Genomic DNA, 12,960 nt, shown 5'->3' with positions numbered 1-12,960 from the left:
ACACACACACACACACACACACACACACACACACACACACACACACATACACACAGAGATAGAGATGTGAAAAGAAAATGAGCATACAGTCACACACTCGGTCACACAAATACAAAGGGCATCGCTCTCCTGAGGTCAGCGGCGTCCTTTAACACAACCTGAATAAACGCGCTCGTATGTTTCACTAATTCTTCTCATTCATGGTTAATGTGCCATGCAAACATGTTCTCACACATGCGACGCATACATCGATATGTCATTGACGACGACGTCATGAGCCGAGCGTGTCATTAGAGTAACGTCACAGAGAAGGACGACCTTTATGATGCCACGGAACATTTTAGATCACTGCTGTGCATCTTCCCTGTCTCTCCAGCTCTAGTGTCTACAGCAATAACACTAATAAAGAAATATCAATACACACTGATCATTATGATCATCAGCCATGTGTCCTGCTGATGCACCCTTGAGCATGACTGGATAACTGGATAACCAAAGTATAAAACATGCTACCTGCATCACGTGAACCAAATGTTATTGCCCTTTTGTTCATATAGCAGTACTTTTAAAATAAAAGTGAGCAATACACTACTTTTGAATTCATTATTGAACTTTGCCATAACAATGCGATTAATCGCAAAAAATCCATGCGATTAATCGCGATTAAATATTTTAATATTTCATTTTATATATATATATATATATATATATATATATATATTGTAGTTTAAAATATATAAAACAATACAACAGTGTCGAAGACATCAAGCCGTCGCTTTGCTTTCCAGTCGTCGTTTGGAACAGACATTTAGATCCAATTAATTTCTCCCCAATAAATGTGGATGATAAGAGCTGTAATTCCATCACCATAGATTTCCCCTGCCGGGCTGGTCGATGGCTGCTGCTTCTGTAAGTGGTCTCTCCGATGCAAATGTAGAAGAACAGGGTAAAAAGCTCAACATGGTGTTTTGGCTCCGAGGCTTCTTCAGAGCTCCCCGACTGTGAATATTTGACTCAGATGTCAAGTTTCTGGCTCAGTTAATCTTCCCTCCCTAACAGACCGGCAAAGATCCGGTTCCAGCAGATCCCAAAGGTCCTTGGTGGCTTTTTGAGGGGTCATGGAAAGAGTTTAAGAAAGCTAATGCACAAGAATTAGTATCCCTAATAAGTATCACTGATATTATCCCTTCGGAGAGTTTTCTAATTGTTTCAAGTCACGCTTTCTTTGTTAAACTCCTTCTGTACATGAAGGCCTCTTCGCCTCTACGGTACCTGTTCTCTGGTGCATTGGTCAGCGAGACGACAATGTTCTGGTCGATGAAGATGAGGAGGGCCAGGAGGAAGCCGAGGCCCATGGCGCTGACGACGTTCATGGCCGACAGCCGCTCAAACGGAGCCACTTTGAAGACGGGCCGGTCGTGAACTTTAAAGACTGGAACTGTTCACAGAGGAAGAGACAAAATTACAACCAGAGCTGAAATAGTCGGTGAGTAATTAAATCACTCAATGGACAGATAGACGGCAACAATTTTGATAATCTATTAATTATTTTATTCATTCCACATTGGCTGATTCCAGCTTCTAAAACATGAAGGTTTGCTGTTTTTCCTTTCTCTATATGGATAGTAAAAGTTCAACATATTTCGGTTTCGGAGTGTTGGTCGGACAGAACAACCAATATTTTAGGCACTAAACAATATATTGGTTAATCAGGAAAACTGTCTGCAGACTGAGAGCTGCCAGATTGCCGGTATTAAAGCGAGAGTGAAGATAATGGATCTTCTGAAGGCCTCTATTGGTACCAACCATGTCACTAATGGGCTAAATAATGGTACAAAGTTGGGCTAGGTGGCCATTTCCAAAGGGGTCCCTTGACCTCTTTCTTAAGATATGTGAATATAAATAGGTTCTTTTATACCCATGGGTCTCCCCTTTACAAACATGCCCACTTTATGCTAATCCAATGCAGAATGAATGAATGTGTTATTTTCGCCTATTCTGAAATGGTTTATTTGAATATTTCGGCACACTTGGGTCCCTCAACAGTCTTGGAATTGCATAAATTGGGTATGACTGGAAAGGCCGAGACTCTTGTGGATCCAATGAGCCCCATTGTATTCACGTGTGATGATATTAGAAACATAGTGAGACCATTTACACCCTTTACACCCACAAACGGGAGACATTGGGCATTCAGAGGATGTTTGGCTTTCCAAGGTATATTGTCAAGAAAGGGCAGTTTCCAGAACAGGAGTACTCGCCATCCAATCACCAAAATATGCATAAAAGCTTTTTAGATATCAAATCACAGCATGGATTTTTCTCTGGTGTTTCTAAAAGTCTTAGTGTGTTAATGTGGTATTTTGGAGGGATTTTTGATCATTGTTATCAATTCCTGAGTGGAAAACAATGGTTACATTTTGCACCAAATCTGTAACAAATGGCATCAACCCCCAAAAAAGCTGCAACAACTTATGAGACACTATTGAGCACGGGAATGGCATCGTATACTTCCATCATAGTGTCCTAAACACAATGTGTATTACGGATTTATAACTATAAAACTCGACACACACTTCTATGTGGCATCTACTGTTGACCCGCCCATAAAGATCCCCCGCCCCCCCTAAACAAAGACAGAAATGGGTCTATGTGGGTCTCTAAGGGTTAATTGATAATGAACATAATCCTTAGCTGCAGTCCTAATTACAACTATGAGCGTAATTCATGAGTGAGACTTTCCTCCAATGAAAGCGTTCTTACTTTGTTAGATAACTGTAGTTCAGGCCCTGCTTGATCACATCTCCATTAGAGCAAAGTTAGAAACATACATTCCTTCTGTGGACTTTAAAAGGTGACAGGAATGTCATTTTTGCCTGAAATCTGCTATCAGAACAGATTCCATCTTCACAAACATAACTGTCTCTCAGACTGTTGTGATGACTCATGTTTTCACACCAAACATCGTTTCCTAGGAGGAGCTGGATTCTTTTCAAATGTCTTGGATATCTCATTTGGCCCCTCAAACGCCGCTGAATTAAGTGCAGTTACTTCCATTTAGGAAGTAATGACAGTACAATAATGGGCCTATTATCTTATGACTTATTGTCTCCGGAGGTAAAGGAACAGAGAATTGGCCGGGCACTTAAATTTGAATTCACTCGAGGGTTTTGGCGCTCGTCTCTGTTTCTGAGTCGCCCCCTGGAGAACAGCTGCTGCCTTGGCAACGATGAATGAAGACTCCAAATGATGCTAAACAATGGAGGATATGAAAATATCCAATGTGTTCTGGCCTGTACCTTGATTAAGGAACATAAAGAAAGACAATAAAGGCAGCGAATAGTGGAAGCCCCGCAGCTACACAGTCAGTCTGGGGAGTAAACAAGCTATAAGTTTGAGCCCCTCAGCAGGTTTGGACCAGAGTCCAAATCCCTTAAGTGTGAACACACCCCAAACAGCAGAGCACTGGGACTAGAAGACAGCTGACTAGCAACCACAGGCAGCTTTCTAACAATCACTTTCCCTTATTCTTCTTATTTAATGAAATGTTCTATGCTTTCTTTTTCTTTTTTTAACAGCAGAGAGACTAAGTACGTTGCAATAATACACAAAAGACACAAAACCACAGGCAATAAACCCACTTCATGTAAGTTCAAATAAATGCTGATATGCACGCAGATGAGAAACCAGCGATGCTTTTCTTCAGCCATGTTGGTCCGAGTTAAAATACAGAAACACAACTGTAAATCACTTCATCATCCATTAAAAAGCTGTGAGAAAGCATAAATGCCCGTGCACGTGGCGTACAGTTATCATGGCTGAGAGAGGAGGTATTCTTATTTATATTAAAGTTCTGTATATTTTCTTTATATAAAAGAGTTAATTAAAGGGACAGTGTGTACGATTTTGTAGCATCTAGCAGTGAGATTGCAGATTTCAACCAACTGCTACCCCCTCCGCTCACCCCCCCCTTTGAGACGTGAGTAGTGTGAGTCACCTTCATCACCACTTCATCACCATAATAACACAACTTCAGGAGCAACGGGAGTCAGACAGCAGCTGGCGGTAAGGCGGTTTTAACTCTGCGGCTAACAATACTGACATTACACAAGTGTGTCGAAGAACTACGGTGGCTCTTTCTAGAGCCAGACTTTAGTTTGTCCATTCTGGGCTACTGTAGAACATGGCGGTGCAATATGGCGGACTCCATGAAGAGGACCCGCTCCCGATGTAGATATGAGGGCTCAGGTAAGCCAACGTAGACACATGACTCTTAGCTTCAGGTGATTATTATCAAATATAAACAGTTATAATTAATATTTCCCATTTCTGCCAACGACATAAATCTATAGTATCACTCAATGACTCCGCGTAAAGGAAAGGGTCACTACAAACGTCAGATAGTCACTGATATAGTCAAATCTGAACTCATTTTCTTCATGACTCAGGGTGTTACACTCCAGCTAAATATCTAAGACATTTTCATAACACATTAAATCTAAAACATCTAAATCACAGAAATCTTGCTCATCGTTTAAAATGACCACTGTGTGTGATTTGATCCTAACAATGAGACATTTTACATTAAGAGTAAAGAAGTTTGGATTTTGAACCTCAAAATCAAAAAGTGTAATTACAGCTGTGGTGAGAAACTTTTGTTGCAGGCCGATATATACACACACACACACACACACACAATGAAGTTTCCTTTAGCATGAACAAGTCAAATGCACTCTATTATCTGGAGAAGCAACAAATGATACTAACGCTCAATGTCACTGAAAATGTAGGAGCCGATGAAGGAGAACACGAGCACTGAGATGGGCAGGGCGCAGTCCGACAGCACCTCCCTCACTTTGGCATGCAGGAACGGACTGAAAGAGAGGGAGAAAGAGAGGGAGAAAGAGAGGGAGAGAAAGAGACAAATAATAGAGGAATACAATTACTGTGGACAAGACGAGGACAATGGCTGCAATCCTGACACTGCCTAAGTACCTCGGTCCGCCTGTTGCTTACACAATTGAATCCAGCTTTGAGGTTGATTTGATTACTGGGCCAATCAGAAGTAGAATATTAATGCTTATTAAATCATAGGCTGGGACAGAAGCTTCGACAGAATCGAGAGCTTTGCGAGAGCCCGTCTGGAAAAGTTCCTGCGAGCGCCGTCACTCCAGACAATCTTTAGAGTCGAGGCCCTCCAAACAAGATTTAAAACTCCTCCAGTGATTTATCTCCAGAGTGCCGCAGTGCTGCACGTACCTCCTTTTGAACTGGTAGAGGGTGTAGCCCATCCACAACGTCCCGAGCATCAGCAGGAGGCAGAGGACGGGCCTCTCTCGGGTGCAATGGATGACAGAATCAGGGAGGGCGTTGAGGGCGAACCCGGCCGCCGTCTCGCTCCTGTTTCCCCCGAGCAGGTCTCCGCCCTGAGGGAAGGCGTCTATGGTGCCGTTGGCCAGCGTTGGGGCGTGGTAGTACCTGTGAAAGACTGAAGTCACATCCACAGGGTTGAGTTAAGCTGAGAACATTTCTGAAGATTAAGCAAAGACTACAAACTCTGCAACGTAACGACTACTTCCAGCAACATACGCAGATTGTTGTTTATCCACGCTAGTGGGTTGGATGGTCCCCCAATGTGATTAGAACGATTGTCATGAAATGTTGCACAGACATTCATGGTGCCCAGAGGATGAATGCTAAAGAGTTTGGTGATGCACTGACTTCTCCTCTAGCGCCACCAGCTGATTGGCTTTTGTAGTTTTATGTGAAATGTCTGAACTCCTAAAACACTAACTACTGATGTGACTGTATAACAAACACGAACAAACATCCCTGGTGGATGTGCCAATAAATTGCACTTTATTGGCGCAAAGGGAATTACAATGGGCAGACCTTTGTCTTCTGTTGGTCCAGCAGGATGGAGAGAAATAGAGGACAGGGACTGTAAACTCTGCCGGGTGAGCTGGATGAGAGAGACCTTCATAACAGTGAGATAAACTCATCAGCTGAGCTGTGGCTCTGCACTGAAACCTGATCAACTGGATCATAAAAAAAAAAGCCCACTCGAGTTACACGGCACTACTTTTGATTAGTGTTTTTGGACGTTTGGCTCACACAGTAAATATCAAACATGTTGAGAATCATCTCCATTAGAATGACGGGCAGCGACTGGATCAACGGTCAAACTATTAGAATTCTTAAAGTCTGCATACGTAGGACTTTATTTCTGCGCTGGCAACAACAGCAACATCAGACTGCACTGGAGTCAGTTCACTGAAATCAGTCCTGACACTTTTATTATCTTCTTTTCCTTCATTCAATCTTATTTGGCCAGGAAAGTGTCTTTGAGATTTTGAACCTCATTTACAAAAGGGTCCCAGATTACAGCGTGAAAGCTTCACACAAACACCAAATAAAAACACAGAAAACAGAACAGCAAGAAGTTTAAAACAACAGAAAAACATAAAGAATTCCACATGAAAGAGCTGACAGACTTATAAACAAACCTGCAAATTGCATGAACCTCGTCCTCGTCCAGTTGTTTCTGACATGTTCATACGCTGATAAGTTTAATCTAGTTTAGAATGAGTCTGTAGTTCACGCCTACAAAAGCTATGAAAAACCAGCACTTTCACCAAAACACTGGTTGGAGAGATGACAAACATGATTAATTATAAATGTGTTATGATTATTATAAAGAAAAATGTAGCAATTTTCCAAACTTGCTCATACAAACTACAAGATTGTGTATAGAAACCTGAATCAGAGGCATATCTTATATATGTATATATATATATATATAATAATTTGAGTTTTTTTGTAATACTTGATTATGGTATTTGTAAGTTGAGACTTATTATTTACAGTAACAATGTGACAGACATCAACACATCAGATCTGCAGTCATCATGTGAGTCTGCTCCTTCAGCTGAGGGTTGAGATATTAAACCCTGTAGAGTAGAGCTTTGCTTTAACGACTATTTAAATAAGAAGAATGACACAACCTCGTCTCTGAGAGTGCCACACAAGCAGAAATAAGTTCCCATCATCACTTTCACTGGAGAGCGTGAGACTCAACGTGCACGCCGCTCCCTCCGCCGGCCTGTTCATCAAACCGGGAGAAAGTTACGTGGCAAGCAAAGTTGTAAAGGAGCCTGGATGCACTCACGGGGTGCATTCATTCATTCATGCTGCGCAAAAATACTTGGGATGAAAAGTGTCAACAAAATGGCAGAGGTTAATGTTATGGTAATTACGTGTGAGCTCGGAGCGTATTTTACAAGTGGTTTCTGAAAATTGAACGACTGCACCGGCAATCTGTGGAAACAGGACGACATCGCATTCAAAATACATTATATTCTGCCGTCATCACCTCGTTTTGGAAATTAAATTGTGTAAAATATTTATGACATACTAAGATGGGGGGGTAATATGGCTGCAGGCTGGGGATCGAAATCTGGATTGATTAAGTTAGTACATCGTATCTCTCTTAGCCGCTCGGTCTGCTGACCCACCGGAGTAACAGAGCAACTATGACGCCTGAAGAAGCAGCACTGCTCTTATGAGATTAGTTCATTCATCACATGTTGGGTCTTTGCTGTCTGACAGTTTCTTTGTTGTCTTTTATGGTCTTTTTCCAGGAAAACTAACTATCTGGCAATACGTTAACATTCAAGAATATGGCTTGTTCTTCAATAAGAACAGATTTGAAAAGATTCCTCTGAATGACGGTATTCATCTGCAGAATAGTGGGAAAAAAGCTGTAATTAAATAGACTCAATGATCATTTTAAAGATCTTCTGACGACCAGTCAACAAAGGATTCTTCAGTGGAGGACGGCAGTGCTAATCAGTGAGCTGCACCTTTAAATCACAAATTAAAAAGTGTGTGTGTCGATTATTTTGGAGATGTGAAGTTTTCCTGTCTTCACGTATTCGGCTGTTTATAAATCAGACGTGTGTGGTGGATCTGACAGCAGGTATGATCCGAGCATCAGCATCGGTTCTGATCAGTCAGAGCAGAGGACAGCTTATTGTCGCTTAATGTGAGACTGTGACAAACAGCGATGTGGGAACAACAACTTACTCTTGACTGTTCCTTTCATGGCGTCCACCACAAACGCGATGGAAATGAAGAGCGCGATGACCTCCTCTGTCGACCTGGAAGACCACAGCAAGCATTACTGCGGTGATAATCAAGCTTGCTGTAGAACAGTGCATATCAAAATAAAGTGTTACAAAGATGCAGATATGAACTGAAATAAACATAAAAACTACTCTTAATGGAAAATAATAATTATAATTCCATCCACACAACCGTGCTTAGAAAATAAATGTATTTTTGGCCAAATAATTAAAACAATTACAATTTAATCACACTTTTTAATCACAGACTAGAAATAGACCTGCAGGCAGATGTACCAGGGTCAGAACACGGTACTGAAACTACCAAACACACAGAAGTGAATCATATTAAACTACAATTTAAATCTAAAAAGCAACGTGTCAGAGTATAGTTTGCGTGCGTGTGTTTTCACAAAATGTTTTAAAATCTGAAAGAGATTCTACAGCAATACTCAACACTAATAGGACCAACATGTATTGTGCAGCAGTGAAACAAAACACAAACACAACATATGAATAAAATGTAACACAATATTAAAAGTACATACATTTAAACATTAAAAAAACCCAAACACATAACGAGTAACTAGAAGAAGCGCGTCTCCACGTCTGTCCAAAATGTCATCGCTTCATTATTTGATCCTATTAGACATTTGAGAGAGATTGTAATGAACAGCAGATGAATTCTTGAGTTCTCGTGAGGTCACAGTGACGTTTGACCCGATTCTAATCACTTCATTCCCTCCAAGGCGTTCCTGAGATATCGTGTTCATGAGAATGGGACAGACAGACGTCCCAAAAACATGCCTCTGTCCACGGCTATCATTTCAGTGAATATATATATACACACATACACATATATATATATACAGTATATATATATATATATTTGCTACTTCTCCTCAGAGTTCAGTTGAGGGAGGGCAGAGGATAAAAGAGAACTTAATATCTGTTGGTTTTGGCGGAAGCGACTCTGAAAACAGAAGCGGAAGTAAAGATCTAAAGCTCTGAGACGTCACACAGAACGCAACCGACCAATTTAAATCATCTTCTGTTTGACAGAGAAGGAAGCACACCAACAGAACCAAGAGAACAGTGAGAATTGCTTCCCTACATTTGATTTTTATGAGGTCAAAATAATGAAGTCAAATTGTAAAAGTGTCTGAGAAATACCTTTTGAAGAGCTTCATGAGCAGGCTGAGATTGAAGATGCCTCCCAGGATGAGGAAGAGGCAGTTCCACAACCCGATGCAGGCGTAGAAGGCTGGGAAGTCCAGGTTGTAGTCGTCGCAGATTCCTCGTATCACTGCACATGAACACAGATCACAGCACATGTCAGACATCACCGGAGCTCCTACGACCTCACAGACCTTTTGTGGATTCACACCCTTAAAAACAGATGAGCCAACAGTCAACGTGTCGCCCCTTCACATCCAACAGTAACTCCCGTAATCTGTGCAAAATAGGAAGGAAGAAACTTATTTCTTCAAGTGACTTCAAAATTCAATCAGTGAGAAATTGTATGTGACAAACAAAGACTGAGCGACAGAGTGATCGATGTTGCTTTAATCAATATTAACAAACAAACTGGGTTAATAAGAAACAGTGTCGATCGCCTTCACTCTGTAAATACAGACGCATACAAATAAAGAAATAAACAACAAAGAAGGAATATTTTTGCTGCTGCTTTTACTGAAGAACTGAGGAAAAGATTTAGCAGAGATTTACTTTACTCACGCACAAAGAAAAGGAGAATTTCATTCAAACATGAAGAAGGACAAAAGGAATTGCAATGGATTTGTTAAAAACATAACAATTCAGTTGAAATCTCGAGCGGATTTGTGCGCAGATGAGTTACAACTTTAAAAACGAGCCATTGTTCTGCTCAGACAGGCTGCTGGAAATGTACGATAATTATCCCCATGAGAATGTGCTTAGCACAGTTCTAACCCATTTACTTCAAAGAGCATCAAACCACAAAACCCAGCACACAGCTTTGGTATTAAAACCACATCTTGGCACCGGGGTCGCTGCTCCTCCTCACCGCTGACCGACTCCGCAGCTTCCAGCCACCAAGATCGTTTAAAATCCAAAGCAACAAAACGCTGCTGTTGGGTAAAAACCATAGAAGAGTTTATTCGCTGTCGACTCTCACAACGGAATAGTACGTTTTGCATGGTTGTGTGTGTGACGAGCCAGTTTCCTGACCTGTAGGCCCCTGAAAGCAACCATTATGTAACATCAATGAGAAACACAAGGTTCGGAGAAATATGTGCTTTCTGCTCGACTGCACCAGAAACAGTCAACAGTCAACATACTGTTTGTGTGAGAAAACTTTCTCACACTGTTTTCTAGTAAAAGAGGGAGCAGGAGAGGACGTAACCGTTTCTAGCTGCTGCTCGACACAGTCGGGTGCCTCCTTCTCCTGATTTTTGATGTAATCTTCTTAGTCCCCCCCTGAGCCTCCTTTTCAAATCGCCCGCCGGCAGAAACTGTGAAAAGATGAGTGTGTTTTGGCTGAGCTGAGGCCTACCGCTGATGAAGATGGCGAGGGGAGCCGTGGTCAGAGGGATGACTAGAGGAGAGCCGGCGAACAGCGAGTAGATGACCCCGCCGATGCTTTGGCCGATGATGGTCTTCCGGACATCTGGACAGAGAGGACGCACACGGAGGACACTCAGGAGGAAGTACCGATGTGGACTAATTAACGGGCTTAAGGATCTTCTGTGAAGCTGAACAGAAGCTGAGGTTAATCAGAATGTTACGGAAGCCCTGATATGCATTTTATAAGTGTAATGACTAATGAACAGCTAATTTTGTTTGTTTTTTGCCAGGAAAATCTTTCTATCTTCATTATTTTCTTCATCTGTGAAACAGAAAAGAAATAATGAAAAAATGTTTTTACTAATTTACTTGTTTTCATGTGTGAGAACAAAGCTTTGGAAGGTGAATCTTACGTTGTTTGTTGTAATACTCATTTAGGCCACAAGAGGCTGAAGGGCACCACCACATTTTATAAATATGACTAAAAGCATTCATGTTTTTAGTCATATTTAGAACATGGGGTAGTGGTGCACTTAAGCCTAAAACAAATTATCCAAACAAAAACAATATTTTTCAAAGCTGAAACTGTGTTTCTCACCAGTTTAAACAGATGGAAAGAAGTAACTAAGTAACTCATCTTGACAAAGCTTTTTTTCCCGCTCGTCTCACAGATAATAATAAATAAATAAGGAACTTTATTCTGGTAACATTTGTTTTCAGGAGAGAAACAATTGAGATTTTTTGCCTCTCAGGGCTTCCGTAGGATGTCAATATACACATATTTTAAACCCAATTTAAAGCTCCACAAAAATGATACATCAATGTAAAATGACATGACAACTTGTACTGTGGAAGCAGTCCCTCACACTGACCCACGGAGAATTTATCAACCAAATCTGAAGCTTTGTTGCCTCTTTTAGCGGTCTGTCTGTGGAGAAAATAAACGGGAACTTGTCCTTTTAGAACAGCGTTCATGTGTCTACGTCCATCGGTGCTCGTACCTATCTCGCCACGCGTGCTCTCGTCGTTGAGGGAGCCGAAAGCGATGGCGGGGAGGAGGATGGCGATGTAGAGGAAGATGGCTGTGGTCATGTACTTCAGCAGGGTTTTATTACTGCCAACGATGCCTGAGGGGGAGACAAACACAAACACGTGAGTCATATTCACCTCATAATGGAGCGGAGGAGGCTCAACACTTTCATTTCAAAATGACTAAAAACATTAACAGAGTTCATCATTCGGTGCCTCCACGATATGGAACATCCAGTGAGTACAGTAGAACTATTCAACACATGACTCCTGTTTAAATAAAAATACGGGTCATTAGTTTCGGTTTCATGCCGACCATCGTTTTGTAAGAGCAGTTAACGCTTTCATGCAAATGATGGATAACTCATTTTCTGAATAACTTAAACTGGGCTCTAATGTGATCACAATGCTGTTGGTCCTGTGACCTCCATCAGATGGTCATTATCTGATGACACTCACACACACACAGAAGTATCTTGACTGTGTTTCAGCCCGATGACTGCGTCGGATATTATGAAATGAGAAAGAGCTGAACGAGAGCAGCTGAGCCAGAAAACTCTGTTCCCCTTAGAAGTACTTTACTGAGTCGTTCCGAGGTCAACCGAGTAAATTGATGTGATTTAATTAAGCAGTTAAAATCCCTTTAAAACAAAATAAACAAGCATCTCTGGCAATGCTCAAAAACATTCACACGTATTCATCCATCTCCCTCGGAAAAGACCAAATTCTAAAGGTCAAGCAGCATGTGTGCATCTGTCTGACTGACGACAGAAACATTCTCACACGTTTGCTGATCAAGAAAACGATTTGATGAGTCAATAAAACCACCGGTCTGCTGAGATTGCGAGGGGAACGTACGGGGCGATGTCCTCGTCTGATGACTTGGGAAATGACAACAACATTGGAACGTGCGGGGGGAACATACGGGAGCAGTGAGACATTTTCGCGGGAGACAAACCCTCGATGTGACACAGATGGAGCGCAGATGTGTCCGAGGCAAAGGGTGACAGACAAACGAGGAGCCACCAGAGGCCCCCCGGTGTGGCATAATAAGGGAGATGATTCACTTCCAGAACAAGACCGGTGCTCAGCCTACCATCTGTGAAGTCAGAGGGGTAGAACGGCAGTCGGCGGCAGATGTCCTCGTAGATCCCCCGGCCGGCTCTCAAGAAGTCTTGACACTGTGGACGGAAGGGAGAAGGTGAGACAAGTGTAGACAACGTGAGACGAGTGTAGACAACGTGAGACGAGTGTAGATAACGTG

At 41.8% G+C, this 12,960-nt stretch overlaps 1 protein-coding gene across 4 annotated transcripts in view; it reads right to left on the bottom strand.

The window, feature by feature from the left end:
* slc4a11 (solute carrier family 4 member 11) overlaps positions 1-12,960 on the bottom strand; it is a 76,873-nt gene that overhangs the window by 7,511 nt on the left and 56,402 nt on the right. For all 4 annotated transcript variants that reach the window (XM_031873114.1, XM_031873115.1, XM_031873116.1 and 1 more), the window contains 8 exons: positions 12,793-12,877; positions 11,669-11,794; positions 10,657-10,770; positions 9,297-9,429; positions 8,086-8,159; positions 5,260-5,488; positions 4,768-4,874; positions 1,273-1,438 (listed from right to left, as the gene is read on the bottom strand). In XM_031873114.1, coding sequence (XP_031728974.1) covers positions 1,273-1,438; positions 4,768-4,874; positions 5,260-5,488; positions 8,086-8,159; positions 9,297-9,429; positions 10,657-10,770; positions 11,669-11,794; positions 12,793-12,877 — 1,034 coding nt within the window. The remainder of the gene's footprint in view (positions 1-1,272; positions 1,439-4,767; positions 4,875-5,259; positions 5,489-8,085; positions 8,160-9,296; positions 9,430-10,656; positions 10,771-11,668; positions 11,795-12,792; positions 12,878-12,960) is intronic.

Source organism: Anarrhichthys ocellatus, unplaced genomic scaffold, assembly GCF_004355925.1.
Source record: "Anarrhichthys ocellatus isolate YVR2014 unplaced genomic scaffold, GSC_Weel_1.0 scaffold69, whole genome shotgun sequence".
NCBI lineage: Eukaryota > Metazoa > Chordata > Actinopteri > Perciformes > Anarhichadidae > Anarrhichthys > Anarrhichthys ocellatus.
Note: the sequence above shows the minus strand (reverse complement) of the source record. Positions and strands in the feature narration are given on the sequence as shown.